This window comes from Danio rerio, chromosome 12 (assembly GCF_052040795.2).
Source record: "Danio rerio strain M-AB ecotype USA chromosome 12, GRCz13ab, whole genome shotgun sequence".
Taxonomy (NCBI): domain Eukaryota; kingdom Metazoa; phylum Chordata; class Actinopteri; order Cypriniformes; family Danionidae; genus Danio; species Danio rerio.
The window spans coordinates 22,529,827-22,555,739 of record NC_141032.1 but is presented as its reverse complement, the minus strand read 5'-3'; the positions used below and the strand labels follow the sequence as shown (position 1 = coordinate 22,555,739).

The window sequence follows — 25,913 nt, the reverse complement described above, 5'->3', positions numbered from 1 at the left end:
ACAAGTATTTCTTGTGTTTACAAACAAACACCAGTGTTTTGAGTATTTCTACCTTGACTGGGCATAATGGTCCAATGAACCGAATGACTTTTAGTATCTGCGACTTTTCCTGTGCCTTCAAATATGTGCGCATCTGTTGCCTAGCAGCTTTCTGCTAGCAAAAACATAACTTTCTGATTGCGAAAACACAACTTTACTTCAGACATATCTTTCAAAACAACAAATTCAGTGCAGTGAAAAACCTTCCTCTCCTGCTTGGACAAAATAAGATATGCACACAATCGTGGGTGGTCTATAAGTTGTGCGCATTTAAATGCTGTATTACCAGGAAGATTGTATATTTAGCATAATGACTTCATAAAATATCACCACTGACATTCAAAGCTTAATTTTATTTATTATAAAATTTATTTATTATTTATTTGTTTTTTTTGTAGAAGCTTTTAGCACAAACTGACCAGTGTTTTCGTGCCAGTGTTTGAGCTTGGTGCACAAAAGTTACTTTTCCCATGCACTTCTGACATTTTGTACACATTAAATTCAGGTATGATATTTTTTACAGATTTTTTGTTTTACCAATATTCAATTTTTTTACTCTGAGAACAAAATATATTTAAAAGACATGTGACTCATTGCCTCTGTGTAATTAAAAAAACAATTGGTATCTGTCTTTTCAAATGATTGTCATTATGCTGAATCAATCAAAAATTGTTCGATATCTTGGTGTATCCATAGTGTTTGGTGTTTCTTTTGTTCTTTGGATTTGACTACGATAGACAGTTATTTTAGCATTCCTTGCATTATTAAGATTTACATTTAAATTGTACTTGTGACAGTTACAGATAACATCTTCCAAGCTGGATATAAATGAAAGCTATTCACTTTTGATTCTGGATCACATATTTGATTGAATTGTTTATGAGACAAAAAGCAAAAAAAAAAAAAAGCATCTCTACTCAGGAAGGAAGTGCTCTCCAAATGAGCTCATTCATCACCAGACGACAACATACAGCATAGACATCTGCTTTCCAGTCCTGTCCAAAAAATCCAGTTCAGTGTCCTACTGAAACATCTGGCCAAAGTCGAAACAATACCCGTATCCCATCTACAGATCCACAGACCTCATAAGGGGAAAAAATACATTAAAATTGTTTTTTACAAGTACAAATCACTTATTTTCTTTAAAATTACCAAATTGTGCAAGCGCATCATAAATTCATCTGTATAATCATGATTTTGTTGTGTTTTAAATAAGTATATGTTTATAATATGTGCTTATATTTTTGATCTGTTGGCTCAAGTAGCTTAGTACATGCGTGACTCATTGTCCATAAGCAAAATAGAAAGGCCAGCTACAGTGTTCCTCTTCAACGGTTTCAAAATATAGCTTAAAGAGAAATGTTTATGTTTTTGGGGACATTTTAAAGTGTGAAGTTCATTATTTTATACATAGAGTTGCACTGGGTCATTCATTCATTTTAGCTTAGTCTCTTTATTAATCAGAATAATTAAACCAACCTCAGTGGAATGAACCAACTGATCCAGCACTTGTTTTACGCAGCCGATGCCCTTCCAGCCGCAACCCAACACTGGAAAACACCTATACACCCTTGCATTAACACACATACACTACGGCCAATTTAGCCTATTCAATTCACCTACAGTGCACGTCTTTAGACTGTGGGGGAAACCTAAGCACCCAAAGGAAAGCCCACAGGGAGAACATGCAAAATCCAAACAGAAATGCCAACTGACCCAGCCGAGGCTCAAACCAGCAACCTTTTTCCTGTAAGGGCAATAGTGCCACCCACTGCGACACCGTGGCATCCAGCTTGTTTATTGTTTATTATGAAATGCAAAATAATATTATAAATATTGAATAATTTTGTATGCACTTTAAAGGGAATGGACCCTCTTTTGTATAGTTTAGTTTTTAGTTGTATAGTTTTTTTCGTCTTTGCCTCTAAGTAATGCATGTTACATTTATATAAGCACTGTATTTTTGTTAGGTGATGCGGTGGCGCAGTAGGCAGTGCTGGTCGCTGGAAGGTCGCTGGTTCTAGCCTTGGCTGGGCCAGTTGGCGTTTCTGTGTGAAATTTGCGTATGTTCTCCCCGCGTTCGATGGGTTTCCTCCGGGTGCTTCGGTTTCCCCCACAGTACAAACACATGCGGTACAGGTGAATTTGGTAGGCTACTGCCTGCTGACAACTGCCTGCAGACGACTGCCTGCTGTGCCAGCTTTATGCCAAATCTGGGCCAAAATTCTTTGCTACCTGGGTCTGGAAGTCTCTTTACATGAAGTATTTTGCTGTAACAATAAACTTTACAAACATAACATAACAGTACTCTTGTGGGCTCCTTATAACATTCTGTGTAAGCAAAGGAAAGCTTTTGATGTGAAAACATTTACATAAAGTGGTTTCTTAATTGAAAGGTTTGACCAAGCTTTAATGAATGAGTGAATCACAGACAGAAGAGTGTATTTTTGGTTTAAAACACATCAATTGTTTGAGATTCTAGATGTGAACTACTCGATTTTCATGTAAGAAATGAGCACAGCCAGAACATCAACAATCACATCTGTGCGTAGGAGTCTTTAAAGGAGGCTAAATAAATAACCTTGAATAAATGTAATCGTATTAATCCACATATTACATCATTTTGTTTGAGGTTTTTTTTGGGTTCCAGGTTTGTGTCCTCTGAGCATCCTGATTAATATTTTGTTATGAGATGTGTATTAGGTCAGATTTATGCTAGTGGTCAGAAGGTTTTTATTGCAGTTAGCTTGTTGCTAACTGCTAAAGACTAAAAGTCTTTATATGGTAGTTTGCAATTATGTTACTGGATTCAAGTGGATTTCTGGAAAGTTATTAGTTGCTCTGAAGCTCTGTTTCTTTTGTGGTTTACAGTCAGTCGCTGTGGTTTTATCAGCAGTATTATTTTGAGAGGAAAAAGCTACCATTTCTTGTCGAAAGCAGAGAAGATATAATAAAAATTGTATGAATCAAAAGTGATGTAAACTGATCGTTTGCTAATTCTCACATGTTGTGCTCTATACACATCATAATAAAATCAAAAGTTCAAATAGTTCTGGGAAATACTGAAATTAAAACATAAGGAAAATACTTAAGGGTCACTGCTAAGGTTTTGCCCAAACCTGACATTTCTTCAACCACATTTTAATGTGTTTATTTGGACTAAACTGTGGTCTGCAGTAGGATGTGGTCTGTCCTTTTTGCCACAGGGTGTTATTTGAAGGATTATGTTTAACTTTCTGTAAAAAAGTAAATGCCCTGGTTTTCAGGAGTGAAAAAACAAAACAAAAAGTACTCTACGGTCTTTCTACCATGCTTCGTGATCAGAACTGTCTGTAGTGACCGAGAGCGACTCTTCAACCAAAGGTGTCAAATAATAACGCTTTTCTGGGTGATGTTTCACAATCGTTTGGTATTTTGAGGAAGTAATTTCCATGGGTTCAGTAATGATATTACAGTCTCTGTGGAATTCGGCCTCAGATATGCAAAAAAGAATATTGAAAAGTGAGCAGAAAGCGGCTTTGATTTGTCCTGTGACCATCTGTCACATTGAAACGTTATATTTTCACTTACAACAGAGCTCATATGTACACACTGAAAGATTTTGCAGACTTTTTTCAATTGCTCGTGAGACCTTAATGAACAAATTCTCTACCTGAGACATTTTCGTGCTTTATGTATCTTTACTGAATGCATTTATTTAGTATTTCTATATCTATATAAAATAAAAGACAAGTCACAAGTGTACACTTTTGAAAATTGATATTTATGTTATCTGAAAGCTGAAACAATAAGCATTCCACTGATGTATGGTTTATTCAATAATTTTCCTTTAGCTTCAGTCTCTATTTCAGAGTTTGCCACAGTGGAATGAATCATGGTTCATTCCGGCAAATGTTTTAAGCAGCTGATGCCCTTCTAGCCACAACCCTGTACTGAAATACACCCATATACAATCAATCACACTTACACTATGGCCAGTTTTGTTTATTCATTTCACCTATAGCTTATGTCTTTAGAATATGGGGGAAATCGAAGCACCCAGAGGACAAACACAGGGAGAACATGCAAACGCTACACAGAAATGCCAACTAACCCAGCCAGGACTCAAACCAGAGTCCTTCTTGTTGCGAGTGCTAATCACTGAGCCACCATGTTGCTCGGCTCTTGCTGGGATGATATATCTGAGATGAAAATCTGGAATCTGAGGCTTCAAAAAAATGCAAATTTAGAGAAAATCAACTTTAAAGATTTCAATATCAAGTCCTTAGCAATGCATATTACTTACCAAAAATAGGATTTTAATATATTTGGAAGGTAATTAACAAAATTTCATAATTTAAGAAGAACCTAAAATAAAATAAAATAAAACAAAATAAAATAAAATAAAATAAAATAAATGGGCGACACAGTGGAAGAAGGTTGCTGGTTCGTGCCTTGGCTGGGTCAGTTGGTGTTTCTGTGTAGAGTTTGCATGTTCTCCCTGTGTTTGCGTGGGATTCCTCTGAGTGTTCCGGTTTCCCCCACAATCCAAAGACATGCGGTACAGGTGAATTGGGTAGGCTAAATTGTCCATAATGTATGAGTGTGAATGATTGTATGGATGGTTCCCAGAGATGGGTTGCAGCTGGAAGGGCATCCACTGCGTAAAATATATGCTGGATAAGTTGGCGGTTCATTCCGCTGTGGTGACCCCAGATTAATATAGAGACTAAGCTGAAAAGAAAATTAATGAATGACAAATAAAATAAAACAAAATGAAATAATTAAATTAAATTAAATTAAATTAAATTAAATTAAATTAAATTAAATTAAATTAAATTAAATAAGATAAGATAAGATAAGATAAAAATTAAATGTAATTGAATCAAATGTAAATCAAATGTTGTGCTTATATAAAACTTTTTTCGTTTTGGTTTATTTGTTTTTCTGTTTAAAGTTAGATGCTCTGTAAAATACTTTTTATCATCAACATTGATTTCCAATACTCCAACAACATGGAGTTAAGTGCCTTTATAGAGTTGAACCATAATGTTTATTACCCAAAGTGACCTCAAAATGTTTCCGTGTTTATGTTCTCAGTCCTGATCATATTCCATGTCTTTTTAAAATTAAAATAAAAAATTTGAAGAAGAAAATCATTGTTTTCTGATATTTTACTTGTTTTAAACCTGTTTGTTTTTTTCTTCTGTTGAACACAATTGAAAATACTGTATATTGAAGAACGTTGGAAAGCAGCAGCCATTGACATCCATAGTATATTGTGTTCCTACTATTGATGACCATGGCTGCTTTTTCCCCAGACATTCTTAGGAATATCTTGTATTGTGTTGTACAGAAGAAGAAACTCATAAAAGTTTAGAACCACATGAGTGTGGAAATTTTGATAAAATGTTAATTTTTAGTGAACTATAAATAAATAAATGCACAGGAATGCAGACTTTGAACAATGGGGAATTTTTAATAAGGAATGAGCAAAGGCAGTTCCTTAAGCACAGCATACTGCTTTAAATAAACAAACAGTGGATAATAGGTGACTTTGCATCCTCTGCTGGAGACATTGGGGCACACAGTTGGTCACAGTTCATTTTTTAAGAAACTAAATCACACTAATAGGCCATCATGAATTTATAGTTTTTATTTTCAGTCACATGACAGCAAACAGAGACCTATGGGCAAAATATCAAGAAGTTTTCATTCAGAAATGAAGATTAAAAAACAAACGTAAGTAATAGTTTCCCAAAAAATTAAAACTCTGCCTCCATTTATTTATCCTTGTTTAAAACCTATGTGAGTTTCTTTCTTCTTTTTGAGATCTTTACATGAGAGCGAGTAAATGATAGTTTACACCGACAAGTGGAAATAGTGAACCCAAAATTAAAAAGGTTTTGATTAAGTACTTATTTTTTTAATTAAGATATTTAGAAAAAATCTGAAACCCATAACCATTGACTTTCACAGTAGCAAAACAAATACAATAGAAGTCAGCAGTTACAGGTTTCCAGCCTTTTCTTAAATATATTATTTAATGTTCAACAGAAGAAAGAAAATCATACAGATTTAGAAACAAGTAAAGGGCAAGTAAATTATGACAGATTTTACATTTTTGGGTGAACTGTCCCTTTAAAACAATAATATTAAAAGATAAAATTAAGTATGCACCTTTGCTGTTTCTTACAATATAAAGACACAATATATAAGGCAATAATAAGCATTCAAGTAGGCACTGTATGTCTTACTACACATTACAGTCTTACTACATTAATTCTTGGTCTAAAACTTGAAATATTCAACAAAAATGTAAATGGCCATTGGATGAAACCTTCGTTTTGACAGCAGGTGACATTCCTCTCACCACATGAAAATCCTGAATTACTGTATTACTGCTTATATATGCAATCATAGTGGGTGATTTAATGGCAAAAAGCGGCTATGAGTCCCAAGAGCACAAAAGCGTCTGTCATTTTTCTGTAACTGAACTCTGCACTGGACCATCATGTCACAACAACCAGATGGAAATACGGATTATGGTGGTGTGTCTTATGTAAGGCATTGCTGTTTTGTGTGTGTGTGGGTGTATTGTTCACCCATATTTGTTCACTTGTGCTTATTTGCCCCTGCTTGATCTTACAGCTGGCTGGTAAGGGGAGGGGCGGCAGACATGGCCGATGCTGAGGATGAGAGCAGGAATGACAGCCTGCAGAGAAAGAAGCCGCCCTGGCTCAGACTGGACATCCCCACTGTGGAGGAACACAATCACTTCCTTCAGGTGGATATTATTTGGTGTTACAATTTTGAAATTTTGATTTTTACAATCAAAACGAAATAGGCTTTTTTTTTGCTTTGAAATGCTTATTTTTTTCCCCTTGAATAAAGAAGAATTCAAACATGTTACTGTTCTACACACAGCCTGTCATGCGTAACAGTTTGTACCTGCGGAGTGCCAGTGTGCCCACTGAAAATATTCAGCTCAGATGCCCGCCAGTTGACATCAACGGCTGTCGCAGACCCTCAGTCCTGCGCAAACCCTCCATCTCACAGACCATCAAGAGGTAGGATAACTCAAATGCGCATATAAAGTTCTGCTATTTAAAAGTTTGATGTCAGAATTAAATGGAATTGATCTAATGCAGCAGAAATTACTTACAGTGTGACACTTACTTTCAAGAGATCTCACTTAGATATTGCTTGATAATATTAGCAGGTTTAGCATGCTATCCCGAGAGAGAACCCTAAGCTCTGAGATAATTGAGCCCAGGGCTCCCACCTGGACGACGAGGGGTACAAGATCAGGTAGTTCTGGAGATTTCCCTCTGGAGAAGGAGGAAAAGAGGGGGATAGGGTGGATGGATTCTTCAAACAACAAATATAAGGGAGTAATACTAGACTGTGCTATTTATAGTGATTTTGGATTAATCCTATTGGCTTACTAATGATTACAGATGGGAGACCAGCCGCGAACAGTCATATCACATGCTTCTCTCGAAATTACTTTTTAAAACTTCACTTATTGAAACTTTTTTTTTTTTGAGACTTTCTGTTCATTCGAACTTTCTATTTATCATAGTCATAGACTCCGGAACAAAAAGTGTTTTGGTGTCCTCAAAAGTATTAAGCAGCATGATTGTTTTTATCATTCACAGTAATAAGATATGCTTATTGAGTTGTGAGAAAGTTTTATGAAACAAAAACAGCTGTGTTGGACAGGTCTTTGAAGCAAAAAGTTGGGTTCTACAGTTGTAAAGGGATAGTTCACCCCCAAAAAAGAAAAGTTCTGTCTTCATTTTACTCACCTTTCACTTGTTTCAAACCTGTTTGAGGGTTTTTTTTCCTGTTGAACACAAAGTTATACTGAAGAATGTTGGAAAAAATAGCATTGACTTCCATAGTAATTTTTTTGTTCCTGTACTATTGATGTCAAGGTTGCTTTTTTAAAATAATCTTCACAATGTCTTATTTTGTGTTCAACAGAAGAAATCATTTCAAACCATTTAGAACCACTTGAGTGAGTAATCACGAAAATGTCGATTTTTGAATAATCTTTTGCTTTAAACTTAAAATCAATAATTTTGTTATCATTCAAGTCAGGCCAAGTCAGGTCCCCTCTATTTCTATAGTGCTTTATACATGCAGATTATTCCAAAGCTGTGTTACAGTATCTATGTTTCCATCCACCTATTTTTGTGTGCATTCCAGTATGCACATTAAAAAAGGTTATGTGATTTTGTTATAAGAGATCATGTGATGATAAACATGTGTGTGAATGGACAAACCAGCAGACCGAGCACATTGTAAAACACCTGAAATGTTGTTTTGGTCATTCTAAAACGCCTTAACCGTTTCTGTATTAGTGATGTTGTTATATTATTGATGACCCCCAGAATTTTCAAGAGCATCTGTGCTCTGTGTCTCACGCTTTCAAACACCACCACACGTTCATTGAACGTCAGTGTTTGTCTTCTAAGGCACAACTCATTTATTAAATGAAGAAAACATTGATGCAACTTTTCCTGCTGCAGCAAATTCCGTTTTTCCTTTTGATATTTGGCGCCAGTTAATCAGGAAGAGACAATTTTGTTTGCTTTGACTTATTGAATTGAAACACTGCTTTATTTGCACATCTTTTATGCGATATTTCAGTTTATCAACCAAAAGGAGGAAAAGACGTAACGATATTTCAGTTTATCAAGGCAGATGGAATAGTAGCAGTAATAGTAGTTGTTGTATTAGTAGTAGTAGAAGTAGAAGTAGAAGTAGAAGTAGAAGTAGAAGTAGTCGTAGTCATCGTCGTAGTATTAGTAGTGGTAGTATGCTATTAAGTGTAGCAAACACTAAAGTCTGCATGAAATGAAAGTTAAGATTTCCCTTTTTCCTCTATTGTGATGTACATCCAGTTGAAATGGTTTCTGAAATGGGAAACAAATAGAGGGCGGTGGATAACTTCATCCTTTGGGAGCTGATTGGATCGTTGGAAGATAGGTGTTGCTAGCAAAATGGAGGAAGATTTTAATGGCAGTTTGCACTCTGTTGTGGTTCAGAATGTGAATGTTGACAGGAACGAGGAGATAAATTTTACTGATGCAGTCGTATCATTTTCTCGAAGGCAATGCAAAAATGACACATGCTGATAGCTAGATAATTTACAATTTAATCATTTAAATTCACTTTACTTTATGGCCCAAAGTAATGTAACGCTAAATTACGAAAGATCACTTTATTTGCCAAGTTAAATTGCGTGGTCCTGTACCATATGATATTATATGAACACTTATAAAAAATTATATTATTTCTTAACCTAATTTAACATGGTTGAAATTCTCATTAAAAGACATTTGAGCGAGCTGAGCTTTGTTATAACATTACTGGATGTAATTCAAAAAACAAGCAATTGTTGCGCATTGTATTGAAGCAACAACAATATTAGATGATCCAAAGAGTTGTTTACCAGTCAAATAAAGCACAAGCAGAATCTCAATCTCTAGTCTAAGTTTATCACAGTTCCTCCATCATAGAAATGCAAATATTGATCCTTGTTTTACAGGTCCTCTTGTGCCAAAATATTCTTGGGTCACTTAAGTTATATTTTTATCCTAATATTATTTTTACACTTTACAAGACAAGTGATTTATTGCAGCTGGAAAATTTTCTTCAGCATATCAAGTATGGTATGAATTAATGATGTAACGGCTCACAAATCTGCAGTTCGGATCACTCTACAGTTTTTAAGTCACGGATCGGACTATTTCTCGGATCAGCAAAAAAGAGACAAATGTCTTATGCAAAGAGCAAATGTCATTTGCTTTCCATTTATACAAAAATATTACTGCAAAAAACATTACTTTGAATAAACAAAACTAAGAACCTGTATTTTAATAAAAAATACAAATCCTGAAACAACCAGTTGAAAAAAGAAAAGTATTCGATACGAAAAATGATCTTTGCTATTGTTGCTGATAATGCAAAATAAAGAAATTTAACATCTTGTACAACAGATCATATTTATTTTCAATCAATGATGTAACAATTCACACATACAACTTCATGTTTCACTATACTGTAGGTGTATAATTTTTGAAAACCTCTTCAGTGACATAATTTTGATGGTTGCCATCTGTTGGTTACACAATGTAATTGCTTTTACCAGCGTCAAACATTCACCAGCGTCTTGTTTCATTAAACTGTGATTTTATTCTTTACCATTAACATGAGTGTTTATATCTGAACTTAAAACTGTTATCCCTGTACTTCTGTGTTGTTTAATTGTTTGTAAGTAACTGAAAAAGTATAAAAACTGGATCTCTTTCGATACAGATTTAAATGCAGCGCTTTAAAGGATTAATAAACATATGCAAATCATTATCATTTATCGTTCATGTCGCGCAGGTTTGAATTGGGATTACAATCTTTTAATGTCTAACTGTGCAGTTTTACACTGAATGCATTCATGCAAGCTAAACAAACAGTCACAGAAAACACTAAATTAATAGATGAAAGCATTTAGGTAGGTCCCACCACAACTCTTTCCATCATCATTATATTTTTCTGAGAAGCCAAAATGCTTTCATACCCGCGATTTGAACGACGCTCATGGGAGGCGATCTCTCTGCGATTGTTATAAATGTTGGATTAAATTACAAGTTCAAAAAAGTTATTAATCCGTGGGTCACCTGCATTCCGAACCGTGGGTTGTGATCCATACGGATCACGGATCAACAGTGATCTGTTACACCCCTAGTATGAATGTTTTTTGAAAGTAAAATTATCATCCGATGTAATCAGATATTGAGCATTGGCCAGATACTGACCGATGGCAGGTGATGTTAGAACATGATTATGTCACTGCTTGAAATTTTAAGTCAATTCAAGTCAAGTTGAGCTTTATTGTCAATCTGCCACATGTGTGGACATACAGTGAAACATAATGTCGTTTCTCACAGAACCAAAGTGCTGCATAAACCAACAATCATAAAGATAACAACACAACACTGGACATTAGAGCTGTTTTAAACCTACGGTATAAATAACTAACATACCAGAGCAGTAATTAACTATATCAACTACTAACTGTGACTAAACACATAACCCAGGACAGACTATACAAGTACTTTTACATAAGACAAAACAATATTGTGCAAAAGAGGTATTTTAAGGTTAAAGAAAACAACATTATTTGTGGTACATTCACAAAAATAAACATTGTTTTTTTTTTTTTTTTTTTTTTTTTTTTTTTTTTAGGCCTTGTAGATGGACTTTAAGTAAAGTGTCCAGGGCACATAGAGAAAAAAGTGTTTCTTCAGGTGGTTTATCAACCCCACTCACCTGTGTGAAGCACACTCAGAAAGGCAAAAAATTAGTTTTTTAGAGATATGAAAAGATTGTAAGAAAGTGTCTGGATCAAATGTGCAAATTAGTGCAAGAGTCGGTTAAAGTGTCAGAGATTGATGTTTTCTACAGGTGGTTTGTCGAAACCACTTACCTGTTTGAGGCACACTCAAAATTGAATAATTCCATGCAATTTCTCTAAATATATACATTGTTTAAAACGTTTTGGCTTACATAAGAAAACAAATCAGCAAATAATATAACATTGTTTTAGTGGTTTTGGTAATGCAGTTTTAGTAAAGTATTTTTAATGCAGAAATGGTCATGTGTTCACTGTACAAAGAGTTCTTGCTGCATTTTTAGTTGAATCAAATTAACTTTTCTAGTTGTTCACCTATGATCTAGCGGCTGCAGATCGCTAAGGGACTACAAATACGCCATTTCATGGACTACAAGGTCCAGTCATGCACCGCTTACACACACATGCTCCTAGTTCCAGTGATTGCATGCACTCACACATGCACGCACACACACACACACACACGCATGCACGCACGCACGCACGCACGCATGCACACACACAGTCTAGGCTGAAGCCGCTCATGATGTGATTACATGGACTATAAAAACAAAACAAAATTGTTGCTGAGTCTTGTAAACTGTATGGTGAACATTACAACGCAGTTTCTCTTGCCTTGTCCTGCTGTGTTTTAGACCCTCGCCTTGTTTTCTTTGTTTATATTGCCTGCTGCCTGCCTGTACAGACCATCTACCTTTTTATTTGACTTCGACTCTGGATTGCCTGTGTACATCTGTTTGCCCCCGTGTTGACCATTGCTTGCCTGACCATCTCTGCTAAATAAACCTTGATTTGGACAAATAAGTTAAACTTTGTAAAGCTTAAAAATATGTTGAAACTTGAACTGAAAATATTTGTTGTCTTGCATTTTTTGTCATTACTTATTTGAGTATACTATTTTATCTTGCTCATTTATCTACCCTCAGTGCTTTTTCTTTTTAAATCCCATATTGTTCCCTTAGTCACAGTTATAAGCACTGTTTTTCTTAATAGTCTTGGATGTTTTTTCTTATTGGGATGTCTGAATTTCTCGACTGTCAGGAGAAACAGCAGTAAATCAAACTAATGTATTTATGTTCATTTTTAAATTCGCACACACATCTCTATTTCAGCATCTGTTCTTCTTGTGCTCATGTTTGTGTCTTTTATGATGCAGAGTTAATTTCTTATTAACCTCCTTTCTTGCTTCTCCCTTTCTATTAACATGACTGTCAACTTTTTAAATGCTTTAAATTTTTTCATCTCTGTAACTTAACTGTATACTTTTCTATCTTTTCTCTTCTCTTGATTCTTCATCTGTATTTCCTGATCCTCCACACCTCAGTCCCACAGGGAAAAGAGTGCGCTTTGAGCAGATGAGCACCGTCCTGGTTAAAGGCCACTGTGTCTCACGTCTGGAAGCCGACAGACGTCAGTCACTGCCCCAAATCGTCCTCAGGTACAGCAAAACCTAATTGCAGGCCCAGTTTGTTCTGTAAGTAGGTGAACTAAAGCTTACTGTTTTAATCCAGATCAAACAAATCAAGAGAACCAATTGTGAACACGACCTCTTTTTAAGATAAATTATATGAATTAGCACAGACCCCTTGACAGTTATTAGCCACTCCATATTCATCCATAATAGTTCATTTGCCTTTGAAGGAATATCAGAAAACACACACAGTCTCCTGCACGCACACACACTCCTTTTTTCTTCCTCAAACACTAAGACAGGAGCGCATCAAAGCCTTCACATCTGCCTGTATGGGTTTGGCTACGTTTAAAGATAATCAACTGATTGTGTATTGGCTCTCCAGTCTTACATGTGTCTGCCATCAAAGGAATATCTGAGCTGTGGGAGATGAACATGTCACGACAGAAAGTGTTATTCACAGAGCTGAACAAACTGCTTATGTGGGCCTCTCTCTGTGCTTTTCAACCCTGCCGCTGTTTGTGACTCATGCTTTATTCATGTAAATGTTGTTCTGCACATGTCTGATGGCACTAGTGTTTATTAACAGTGTGGGTTTCTGGAGTGCCTTGAGGTTGCAGGTTTGGACTATATTATTATTGATACCTACCTGATTTGCAGGAGGGAAAAGGAGTCATATTTATACTGTAGGCTATATACTGTATTTATATAGGCAAAATTGTTATTAACATCTTATCAAATTTTAATTTGTTTTTAATTAATTCCCACGTGAGAATTAACAGAGTACATTTTCAAATGATTTTCTGTACTATTTTGTTTTCATCTGGAGAAAAACTTTCTTTTAGTTCAGCTGGAATTAAAGCAGTTACATTTTTTTAAACATATTTTTTAAGGTTTTAAAGCAAACTGTAGTCTAGTCACTTGTCTAACTTAACTTAACTTAACTTAACTAAACTAAACCTATCCTAACTTAACTTAACTTAACTTAACTTAACTTAACTTAACTTAACTTAACTTAACTTAACTTAACTTAACTTAACTTCACTTCACTTCACTTCACTTCACTTCACTTCACTTCACTTCACTTAACGATAACCTAATTAATCTAGGCAAGACCTTACTTTGCACTTTAAGCTGATTACTAGTATCTTGGAAAATACTGTAACTATAGACAAATTTTATCTGCTGTCATCATGACAAAGACTAAAGAAATTAGTTATTAGAAATATTTTAATATAAGTATATTGAAGTTTAATACATTTAAAACACCGAAAGATAATAACAAAAAGTAACAAAAAAATAAAAAGATTTCAAGGCAAGGCAAGACAAGGCAAGTTTATTTATATAGCACATTTCCTACACAATGGTAATTCAAAGTGCTGTACATAAACAAGAATACATGAAACAAGAAAATAAAACTGATTAAATTAGCTGAAAATGATTAAAAACAGATTTTCTAAGTTATTCATTTTAGCCCACACCATACAAATTTTTTTTTTCTTTAGAAGACATAAAGAAAGCAATATTTGGCGGTATAAGCCTGAGTTTCAGACACAACAAAAAAAAAAAGCTTTCTTAACCAATTATCAATTCATGACAAAAATGAAATATGAAAGAAATACTATTAGATCTTCATAGAATAAAATAAATATGAACATTTTACTCTGACCCAAACCTAGTTAATCTTGAGAAACTACAAATTTATAAAAAATTTATTAAAAATAAATTAATAAATAAAATAAATACTTTTCTGAAAATCCTGGTGATGAACCTGTTGCTTTATAAGAGAGTGTTATTGTTTCAACACTTAAATCCAGGAATGAAACACTTTTACAAGATTATAAAAAAATAAATTCTCTCAAGACTGATAACTTCAGAAGGCCAAATTGCATGAATAATTTGTAAAGAGTGAAGAGTGACACTTTTTTTATTCGCCACAGTATTACAGACCAAAAAATGTTTCAGAAACATGCTATATCTTTACCCTTAATCAAGCCCTGTCACCTGTATAAGACATTGCATTATGCAGTTATTCATTATAAGTTTTCTCCCTGTAAATGTGTTCTCAGGGCTCCGTTGTCATTAGGGCCACCTACGGTCCAGTGGTCTGAAGTGTTTGTTTGCTCTAATCGTTTTTATTTGCAATGCTTAAATTGTCCTCATTAACAGTGCTTTTGCACATGTGTGACTTATATATTCACAGAAAAGGAAAAAAAATACACGCAAGCCCACTTGATTGGATTTACAATATACAATCATATGATTTATGAACATTGAAATTATTTTTCAAATTGAAAAAAAAAAAATGAAAAAATGAAACAAATCAATTTTCCTGGTGCAAGAAACAAACACAGTATCACTTTACCATCAGTTTTAAGCGGTCATTTTGATTTTAAAGACTGAAAATAGGCAGTTTCAGATTAACAAACACAGTCTATTTATTTATATTAATTTTCTTTTTATTTGCCTGCTTTTACAGATGATGATCAAAGTCTAAAATGCATTAATGGGCCGCTTTAAAAAAGCTAAAAGTATCCTTCACTGGCATATTTTATCTGAAGTAGCACACTGGTAATATTTTTTATGAGTTATGTTTATAAAAGTTGTGTCCTAATTGAAATAATCCTAGTTTAATTTAAGCTCTGTCTGTGAAACTGCATCTCAGAAAGCTACAAGATAACAATTCTGAACAAGGGAGGGGGACTGAAGGGTATTTGTTGCCTCTGTTTCATTTGTTTTTATATTTATTTTTAAATTACATTATTTGCTTTTTTGTTTTTATTTATTTCATTTTATTTTTTTTATTTTTTTTAATTCTTTGCATTTTCTATGCTATTAATTGTTATGTGCTTTTTATAAGAATAATGTGTGAAAGGGATAATATTAGATGTATGCACATATTATTTTGTTAAAGTATTGCATTTTTACTTTTGGCTAATAGTTAATTATAAAATCAATAATCAGTAATTAATTACTTATAATATTATATAAATATATTATTAAGCAATACAATCTTTGAATTCTGTTTAAAAGATAGATTGTACATAGTTTGCAATGACAGTTTTTCATGATTTATTTATTTATTATTTATTAATTAATTAATTAATTTATTTATTTATTTTTCGAATTTATTGTGCTTAGGGCTCCCAGATGTGTCGGCCCTGGCAATACTATTTGAGGTGTTTGTGTGAATGGACCTGGATTCATTGTGTAAAGTGAGATTTTTAGTCCAAGATCTCATACTCACCTCATGTTTCAGCACGTCCCCTTCTCTCTTTCTTTTTCTCTCTTTCTTTCTCTCTCTCTCTCTCTCTCTCTCTCTCTCTCTCTCTCTCTCTCTCTCTCTCTCTCTCTCTCTCTCTCTCTCTCTCTCTCTCTCTCTCTCTAATAGTCAGATGAGCTGGTATTTTACAGCGTGTTTACACACACTCTTCAAACACTGAGTTTCATCTGTAGGCGGCAAGACTAAAGTGGATACCAGTGAATCACTGCTGGATGTCTCAGATACATTAAGGATGTTTGAATGTTTAAGAAAGTCTCAATCTTCTGGACTTACCTGGATTTAGAGCTGGTTTTCTGCCTGAGCTCTGGCATAATTTACCTCTCTGACTTTTATTTGATGTTTGCGGCTAGAATGAAGAACAAGGAAATGTATCTCTTTGTGTGAGGGCTTATGTTGCCCATCAGTCTCTGAAATGACATTTCTTGCCTCATGGGATGAGTTAGACAGGTAGGCTAGTGGAGCTTTTTAATGTTGCATCGTGTCTTTATGTTTGAGGAGCTTAATTTTTTAAATTAAATTAAATTAAATTAAACTTTATTTTATTTTATTTTATTTTATTTTATTTTATTTTATTTTATTTTATTTTATTTTATTTTATTTTATTTTATTTTATTTTATTTTATTTTATTTTATTTTATTTTATTGTTAGGTTTATAGATTGTTCATTCATTTTAACCATCAGTAGCTCAGTTTTCTCTGACAATGTGTATTATTTTGTTAAATCATTTATTTAATTTTGTAAAAGTAAATGTTTAAAGGGGTAGTTCTTCCCCAATTTTTTTATTTTAGTTTTTACATTTTCACATTTTCTTACCTTCAAACGGGTTCAAACCTTTATGAGTTGTTGTTTTATTCTGTTGAACACAAAGAGATATTTTGAAGAAAGCTGAAAACTGTATATTGACTTAAAAACATGTGGAAGTCAATGGTTACAGGTTTCCAACATTTTTCTAAATATCTTCTTTTGTGTTTAAAAGAAGAAATAAACTCATAAAGGTTTGAAACAAGTAAAGGATGATTAAATATGACCAAATAAATTATTTGGGTGAACTATCCCTTTAAGAATGTGTGTTTGTGATTGAAACAGCTTATTTATTTTAGGGGTTTCAAAGTAAAATAGATAATTTTATGGATGAGGCCAGTGAATTATTTCTAAATTTAATTTGCTCTGTGAATTGCCAACCTTGTTTTTGTGAAATGGAAAATGTTATTTGATTTTCTTCTTCAGAAGTTTCTGGACTTGGTTTTAGTCTGTTTTGGTTTACAGATTATCTAAATGTGTCTGATTTCATAAGTAAACTGCTAATAACATTTCTAAAATTATTTAAGAGTATATGCATAGTAGAAAAGTTTGTTCAAATATACATTGGCAAAACAGTACTTTACTTGTATCTCCTGGTTGTCCAAAAACTGGCATTAAGGTGGTGCCTCTCCTTCAGTTGGCCTCCCTTGTAATGATGCACAGCTGACTCTGTTATTACTATGTGTCCTTTTCTCTAAACATGGCTGATGTCCTCACTGTATGGCCAGCATTTACACACACTTCAAACACTTTAAAAAGGCTTGCTTACTCTGTTCTGAATTGTGTTTAAAATAATATGGACTAATGTATTTTTGTCATGTTTTTCCAGACTCTTAACGTTATTCAAATAGAACATGGTTTCTTGAAAAACTAAATTCTACAAAATGTTAAGAGTTTTTAGTTTACACTATTAAGTGTACTGAGCTTTACGGTCACACTAATCAGGCTTGTGTTTCCACTGTCAACATTATTGCACATATTTACTGTATTTACAATATGACGCATGTAAATAATGTCAGTTAATGTATTTACTAACATGAACAATGAGTAGCACATTTATTCAAGTATTTATTCACCTTTGTTAACATTAATATACTGTTACACCGTTGTTCATTGTAGGTTAAAGGTGCAGTAGGTGATCTGTCAAAAATGCTAACCAGTTAGCATAATCTTTGAAACACAGTCCCTCCCCTGCCGTCCAAAGCCACGCCTCCTGAAACACGAACGATGCCAATAGACAATGCACTACATTAGTACTTGTCATAATGTGCATCCTTTCATGCATGCAAGGATTGCTGTCTCACTCTCTCACAGACTTTGTCCTAAAGTGGTTGGACGGCAGGGTCCTGTAATTACACTTGTTACCGAGCCATACTTGCATGCTATTTCAGACCAAATATTCAAAGTAGCACGGTAAACAATATAGGGAGCACATCACAGGCTAACATTGTTCAAAAATGAATCAATGTGATGTGAATATAAAGGCAATTTCACCTCAGTAAAGCAGGGTAGGCGGAAAAGCGTTATTTACTGATGTTTTGTTGTTAAACTAAATAAAAATCTACAATATCGATACTGTAAAAGGTCCTTTATGAAACTGAAAATATTCACATCAATCTGAACAACACTTCTTTGCATATAGCACATTCGTAAAAACAAAATCTACATAAGCTTTGCATACTAAAATAGTTTTAAAACATAACATTACCTGTCTAAAATAAATACTTCAGCCATGGTGTCATCCAAGTAACTCCAATACTGATTCAGGATTTTAAAAAGTTTTTTGTTTCAGAAGACAAGCACCTACTGCACCTTTAATGTTAACCCACAGTGCATTAAGTAAGGGATACATCCAGTTTGTTTTTGCTGAATAAAGCCCTTTGGCCTTATACAACAAAAAAGTCATGCTTTTTTTCCAGTAACAGTAATTCCACAATAACAACCTTTATCCCACTTATTACAAAGCTATTGCCACAAAATATAAAAATTAGGCGCAAAGCTGTAATAATTAAACCATTCTTTAATTGAGGGCAAAGTTGGCAAAAAAGAAAAATGTTCAAATAATATTTTAAAATCAAAATAATCAAAAAGTAAGCACAAAAGACACTAAAACATCAAAGGATAAAAACATCAGGCCATATCCAACTTAGTTGCTACCTGTTATCCCATGGTCATAAACATACATGGCTTATACTGTTTATGGTTTTTGGAACCAATAATGCCACATTGTAAATATTTATTTTTCTTATTTGTACAGTTAAAAAAGTCATCATTGGATATATTGCACATACAGTAAACCATCTAGATGTGTGTGTGTGTGTGTGTGTGTGTGTGTGTGTGTATATATATATATATATATATATATATATATATATATATATATATATATATATATATATATATATATATATATATATATATATAAATTCAGAATTGTTAATGTTTACTTTTTCCACTTATTCAAATGTCATTCTGTGTTTTTGTGTTGATATGTTTGCATTTTCCCTGATTTCCTGAAACAAAAACAAAAAAAAAACAACTTCCTTGTGTGTACATCTGGCGAATAAAGCTCATTCTTATTCTAATCAAGTAGATTTATTGGAAAATCATCCTCAAATGTGTCTCAACTAGTTCTTTAGATTTATCTTCACTCTTCAGTGGATTTGATTATTTTTTCCATTGTCTTTTTAGACGTATACCTTTTGTATAATTGGTGTGATAAAAAGGTTGTATTTGTACTATAATAAATACTGATGTGACCACAGGGGCACAGCAGACTGGTTTGGGGTCAGCAATGATTTGGATGCCACCCAGAAATGGCAGCGGAAGAGTTTGCGTCACTGCACCCAGCGCTACGGCAAACTAAAGCCTCAGGTGATCCGAGAGATGGACCTGCCCAGCCAAGACAATCTCTCCATGACCAGCACCGAAACCCCTCCTCCTCTATATGTCCCACCGCCACATCATGGCATGCAGAGGGTAAGCTGAACACATAAAATCCTTTGCTTAAACTATTCTATTGAAACCATAGGCTATAAAAAAAAAAGATGGGTGTCATTTTTTCATTTGGGTGGCATTACCACTGGAAAAATGAAACCATGTCTCGGGTATGGTTGATGTCATGTTTTGAATGATGATAAAGGTGACATCATTTAGATCCTGAATCTTTATTGTGCTGAGCATGATCTACTCACAAGCACATAAAATGGACACCACACTTTGCTTTTATGGCGTTAGATAACAATAAAAGCAAACTTGATTAAGACCTACAATAGCGTTATACAATCAATATCAAAGTTATTCACACCCCATATTAAATATTTATGAATATTTATTTGAAGTTTAATAAGAAATTAGTTTTTTCATGTTTAAAGGTTTATGCTACAATTTGTTTGCTTGGATGACCGACACGGTGGCTCAGTGGTTAGCACTGTCGTCTCACAGCAAGAAGGTCCCGGTTAAGTCCCGGCTGGGTCATTGGCATTTCTGTGTGGACTTTGCATGTTCTCCCTGTGTTCGCGTGGGTTTCCTCCGGGTGCTCTGGTTTCCCCTACAGTCAAAAGACATGTGCTATAGGTGAATTGAGTAATCTAAATTGGCCATGAGTGTGTGTGAGTGCGTATGGATGTTTCCCAGTACTGGGATGCGGCTGAAAGAGCATCCGCTGTGTAAAACATTTGCTAGATAAGTTGGCGGTTCATTCTGCTGTGGCGACCCCCTGATGAATAAATGTTTGCTTGGAAAGGGTGTAATTTATTGCCGATTCTGACTCCCAGCCAGCCACCAGGGGGCGATAACATTTTTTTGGCTTCACTTTTCAGATGAATGTATGAGACACACTTGTTAGAAATCAGGGAAACAACATTGTTTCTAAAATCTAAGGGTGCTTTCATACCTGCCTTATTTAGTTTAGTTAGTCCGTTAACCGGATATTGTTTGCCTTTCTTTTAGTGGTTTGATTGGGCTGTTGTGAAATTGATAATCATACTCTGGTGACCAAAATAGAGACCAAGCAAGCATAAGGAGACCTGTTAGAATAGGTGGTTTCGGTGCACTTTCAACCAAATCTTGGATCACTTCAAATGTGAATCAACCACAAACTGACCCAAATGCAAAAATATTTCACTTTTTTGCACTAAGCCAGCTGTCGTAGTCAGTTATGATGTTCATTTTGGGATGAGAATTTTTTTTGACGCTTGGACAAACGGGGAGTTAAGCGGAGGTCCATACTGCCTCCTGACTTTTTCACAGCTCTTTGTTTACTTCTGTGTGTTGTGTCCCATGCATTAATTCTGACCAATCAAAATGCAGTTCAAGAAATTTGTCTAGCCAGTGACTGATTTGGATTTTGTCATGTGCTTTTTGGTTCATTTCAATTGATTCAGTTCAGAGCAGTTGGTCTGGTGTGAAACAATGTAATTCTACAATGTATCGTTTTTACCCATGGCCTGGACCAAAGGAAACATACTACAGGTGTAAAAGCACAAAGGTACAAAACTGTCACTGAGACACTACTATAGTGTAACTTTTTATTTGACTACTGCATAACATTAATTAATTACATGCACTTACTGTATGCTTAGGATGTAACTATAGTAAGTACACAAATCATGTACAACAAGGACACCTTAAAATAAAGTGTTACTTAAAATAATTTTATTTATAGTTGAACTATTCATTTAACATTAATATTTAATTCATAAAATATTAAATTTCTTGCTGTAAATTCAACAAGATATCCAAATTGTAAAAAAATTGTTTGTTTTTATAGAATACTGGAGTATTTATCCTTGCTCAATTTTATCATTTTTTTTTTTTGTAGTCCATGTGCCCTTGTAATGTTTATTTACCACAGCTGTTGGACTCAATGAGGAGCTAATGGTTAATAATGCAGAATATGACTCGCTGTTTATGATTTTGCAGATCGTAGACCCGCTGGCTCGAGGTCGAGCGTTCCGTAATGTGGATGAGGTGGATGGTGTGAATGTACCTCAGACCCCCATCACCCCCTGCGCCGCTTCCCTGTGCTCCTTCACCAGCTCCCGCTCCGGCTTCAACCGGCCTCCCCGCAGACGCAAGCGTGAGTCTGTCGCCAAGATGGGCTTCAGAGCTGCTGCTGCTCTGGTCAAGGTAATGTGAGGCCATTTGTTAAGCATGTTGCATTAGAACTGTGCATTGATCTACAGCAGGGATGCTATAGATTTTAAAGTGCTGTTTACCAAAGCAAAGACATTTTTCTCAGGGTTTATTTCAGGTATTTTCTGTAACATATTTCTTCTGGAGAAAGTTTTATTGCTTTTACTTTGGCTGTAATTACAACAGAACTGAAAACTCAAATTGCTTTAAAACTAGTCAAGTGTGAGTTAACTATGACATAATTTTCTTTTTTTGTGTGTGAGCTATACCCTTAATTAAAATTTGAGACACAGCTACTTTTTTAATTACAAGTGTAGAAGAGGCCATACAGTGAAAAGCTGTGAAGGTTGTTAGAGCAACCGACTCCCATGCAGAAGGTTGCTGGTTCGATCCAAGCTTAGAGTTGGTTGCGTGGTGTAGGACCGGAGTGGGACTCCTTTTCAACTCTGGAACCCATATTAAAACAACGTCATTTCCAATTCAGTACTTTAACATTAACAGAACAGTTTAACAGTATCAAAATCTATGTTCTGTAAGAATATGTGCTCATAAATAACCTTGAAATAAAAAATAACAAATAAATACAATTATATATTAAGCTAAATGTATAAAATAGGGCGGCACTGTAGTGTAGTGGGTAGCACAATTGCCTCACAGCAAGATGGTCTCTGGTTCAAGCCCCTGCTGAGACAGTTTGCATTTCGTTGTGGAGTGTGCATGTTCTCCCCATGTTGGCGTTGGTTTCCTTCGGGACAGTCCAAAGACATGTGGTATAGGTGAATCGGGTAAGCAAAATTTTCCGTAGTGAATGTGTGTGAATGAGTGTGTATGGATGTTTCCCAGTGATGGGTTGCAGCTGAAAGGGCATCCGCTGCGTAAAACATACAATATGCTGGATAAGTTGGCGGTTCATTCCACTGTGGCAACCCCAGAGTAATAAAGGTACTGAGCCGAAAAGAAAAGTATAAAAATCAAGACTAAAATTAAATGTATTGAATTTTCTATTGACGCTATCAAGTCTTTTTTAAGGAAACAGCTGCTTTAAAACTTGAATATTTTTCATAAATATGATAACATTAAAGGGTAGCTAAATCTTCAAACTTATTCTTTAAAGCATCACTACTGTATGTCCTTTTCTGCAATATCTGAATAAATATTCTGTGCAAAATTATTTACAGATATCCAGTCCTTAAACACAAATAAAGAATAAAACAAGGATTTTTCATTCAGCAAGTTTAATATTTATTAATATTAATAATTTGAATTCTTATATTCACTCAATGACAATCCTACCTGCCTATTCTAATGTGTTGGCTCATGACTGGTGCTTGGTAATGTTACGGGGCCTGGCTCTTCACTGTTAACAGCAAACTGGACAAGAGGCTTCTACTGCTGAAGAGCTACAGTACAAAAAAAAAAAACGCTCAGGACAACATCAACGGTGGTTTGCAGACATCGATGTTTTGTACTGCTCCTAAATAGCTTAACGTTAACTTACCGGCCATTTCATCGTCTTCATGTGTTGTTGTACTCTCAGTGCCACTTTTTTACAACAAAAAATGTACTGTGGCATTTCTAATTCTGGGATTTTTAATGCCACCTTTGCACATTTTATTATCAGTTTTTCATCTCTCGTGTATCTCTTAACAAATTTTTGCTGATGAGCATGGTGCCGCTGTCTGGGGAGTCGAATGACAATTACTTCATGATTAACCTGCAGGCAGCACTCTGCTTATGGGGCTGCGAGAAAATAAATAATAGGAGTTGAGCTGCGGTAAAGTAATGAATAAAAAGACTGAGGCTATGGTCAAATAAATAAATAAAAAAATTAAAAAAGTGAGACTGCTGAGAGTGCAGGCAGATAGGGACGCCAGCCCACCAGGAATACTTCCGGTTCCGGTCCTCCCGATTAGCCTCCGGGCCTGGTTACATTGGTGCCGTGACCTAGATGGAAGTGAGGTTTACAGGGGTAAGTGCAGCAGTGGCCAGCTAGTGAGGTGCTGTGTGGGTAAACCTCACACCTCTGAACCTGAAAAAGTGATCTAGCGACAGACACTAGAGGCCATGGTTTTTAGTTCCTTGTTAGAGCAACTGACTCCCATGCCGAAGGTTGCTGGTTCGACCCCAGATCAGAGTGGGTTGGGTGGTTGCATATCGGAGCCTTGAAACATCTGTCATCAGAATTTAAGCAGTGTTTAATTGTTTTTTAAATGTAAAACCTCCAAGCATAATTCCAAGAATTATGCTTGGAGTTGGAATTATGCTCCAAGAATAATTCCAGCATAAATACCAGAGAAAATAATGCATCCACTAATAGAAGAACCAGAACTAGAACAACATTGAGATTTGCTGGACGTATACGGTCTGCTTTATTAAGACAGAATTGAATAGCTCCAAATAAAGTGATTTCCGGGGGAAATCAGGCTCAGCTTTTATTATCATCTCCCAGACATGAACAAAACAAGTTCCCAGACAGGAACAAACAACAGGATAAAGCGACCCAATCATTTCAGATAATTACAAGAAAAAAAAATTACCTTTTGATTCACTCAATAATCATTCCTTAAAATTCTGAAATCTCCTCTGAGCTTGAGTGCCTCAATATGACGTGAATGCCACTGGAACAAGATCGTAATAAACCCAGCCATGGTGATTATCATAGATTACTTCGGAGGCTCACTTTGACGTCCTTGTAAAAGATTGTAATAAACAAATATTACCTCCCCCTCCCCATAATCTGTTATGTAAATGTTTATCTCTGGCTTGACTTGTTGGCCCAGATTTGGCCCAGTTTCAGATGACCAGGCTATAGGTTGGGCACAACGCTGACAGATGGCAATGATAAATCCACTGGAATGTTCAGCTGTTAGTCTGAGAGAGAATATTCTAAAGCAGGTTGAGGTAATAATCCTCTGCTTGGCTCCGGAAACGCCGCAGCTGCATTGGTAATTGCGTTTAATCTCTGCCATCATTTGTGATGTGTAGGTGATATCATATGATATAATATCACAGACCTTGGTGTTTGTTATATGAAGATTAGTTATAGTGTTAAGCTGGATGCTGTTGATGAGGATGATGGTAAAGATTATAATGGTCAGTGTTGGTGGTTTTAGGGTCGTTCTCTGCGGGACGGGGCTGTTCGCCGATTGCCGAGGCGCAGTTTTGCCGCTGCTAGTTTCCTGGATGAGGACACAGTGGATTTCCCTGATGAACTGGACACCTCTTTCTTCGCCAAGGTGAGATTGACTACAAAACCTGCTGTGGTTTACAGTACAGATCATTACAATGCTGCCACCCGGAGGTGTTATTGAGCTATTTTGTTGAAGTCATTGGATAATCTGATGAGCCATAAAGTATTTTAAAACTAAAATATAATATGAGCTACTGCATCATCAGGCTGTATATCAAATATAGACATGGTCCTGCCAAAACTTTGCTATTGTTTGGTTGTGTTTTTTTTTTTTTTGTTGTTGTTTTTATGTTTACCTTTGCATCATCTGTAACGGAATATATCTTTAATATACATTTAGATATTTTTAACATACTTGTCTAAAAAATTAATGCCTGAAATACAAACAATGTTTTAAACATAATGTAAAATTTTTTCCCTCTTTCAAAACATTTGAGTTTCACATATATAATTTTCTAAAATGTGTGTTCCTGAAACTCTTAAAAGTATTAAAGATAACCCTAATTAGATTTTAGATTCTGCTTCCAAACAAAATCTCCATTTTCAAGTCATAAAATTCCTTCCTTGGGATATTGAGATCGATGAGACTCAGTGTCCACATGGCCTGCATATAGTTTTGAAAACAGACTGTGTACAATTGAACAATTTGCTCAA

The 25,913-nt window shown here is 35.0% G+C and overlaps 1 protein-coding gene and 1 long non-coding RNA gene across 4 annotated transcripts in view; one reads left to right on the top strand and one right to left on the bottom strand.

Annotated features, from left to right (window-relative positions):
• The window catches only part of rhbdf1b (rhomboid 5 homolog 1b (Drosophila)), a 76,403-nt gene that overhangs the window by 32,487 nt on the left and 18,003 nt on the right, over positions 1 to 25,913 (top strand). Inside the window, exons 2-7 of one of the 3 annotated variants that reach the window (XM_087276136.1) lie at positions 6,670 to 6,805; positions 6,946 to 7,088; positions 12,762 to 12,875; positions 19,699 to 19,912; positions 21,857 to 22,063; positions 25,183 to 25,305. In XM_087276136.1, the coding sequence (XP_087132262.1) occupies positions 6,698 to 6,805; positions 6,946 to 7,088; positions 12,762 to 12,875; positions 19,699 to 19,912; positions 21,857 to 22,063; positions 25,183 to 25,305 (909 nt within the window). In that variant the 5' untranslated portion in view covers positions 6,670 to 6,697. Of the gene's footprint in view, positions 1 to 6,669; positions 6,806 to 6,945; positions 7,089 to 12,761; positions 12,876 to 19,698; positions 19,913 to 21,856; positions 22,064 to 23,380; positions 24,115 to 24,295; positions 25,306 to 25,913 lie in introns of those variants that run through there. The other 2 variants (XM_087276137.1, XM_087276139.1) reach the window with 2 other exon arrangements.
• Positions 11,233 to 15,142, bottom strand: LOC147841377 (uncharacterized). The gene is made up of 2 exons (XR_015504075.1): positions 13,977 to 15,142; positions 11,233 to 13,872 (listed from the first exon to the last, which is right to left on the bottom strand). It is a non-coding gene; the product is annotated as an uncharacterized LOC147841377 (long non-coding RNA).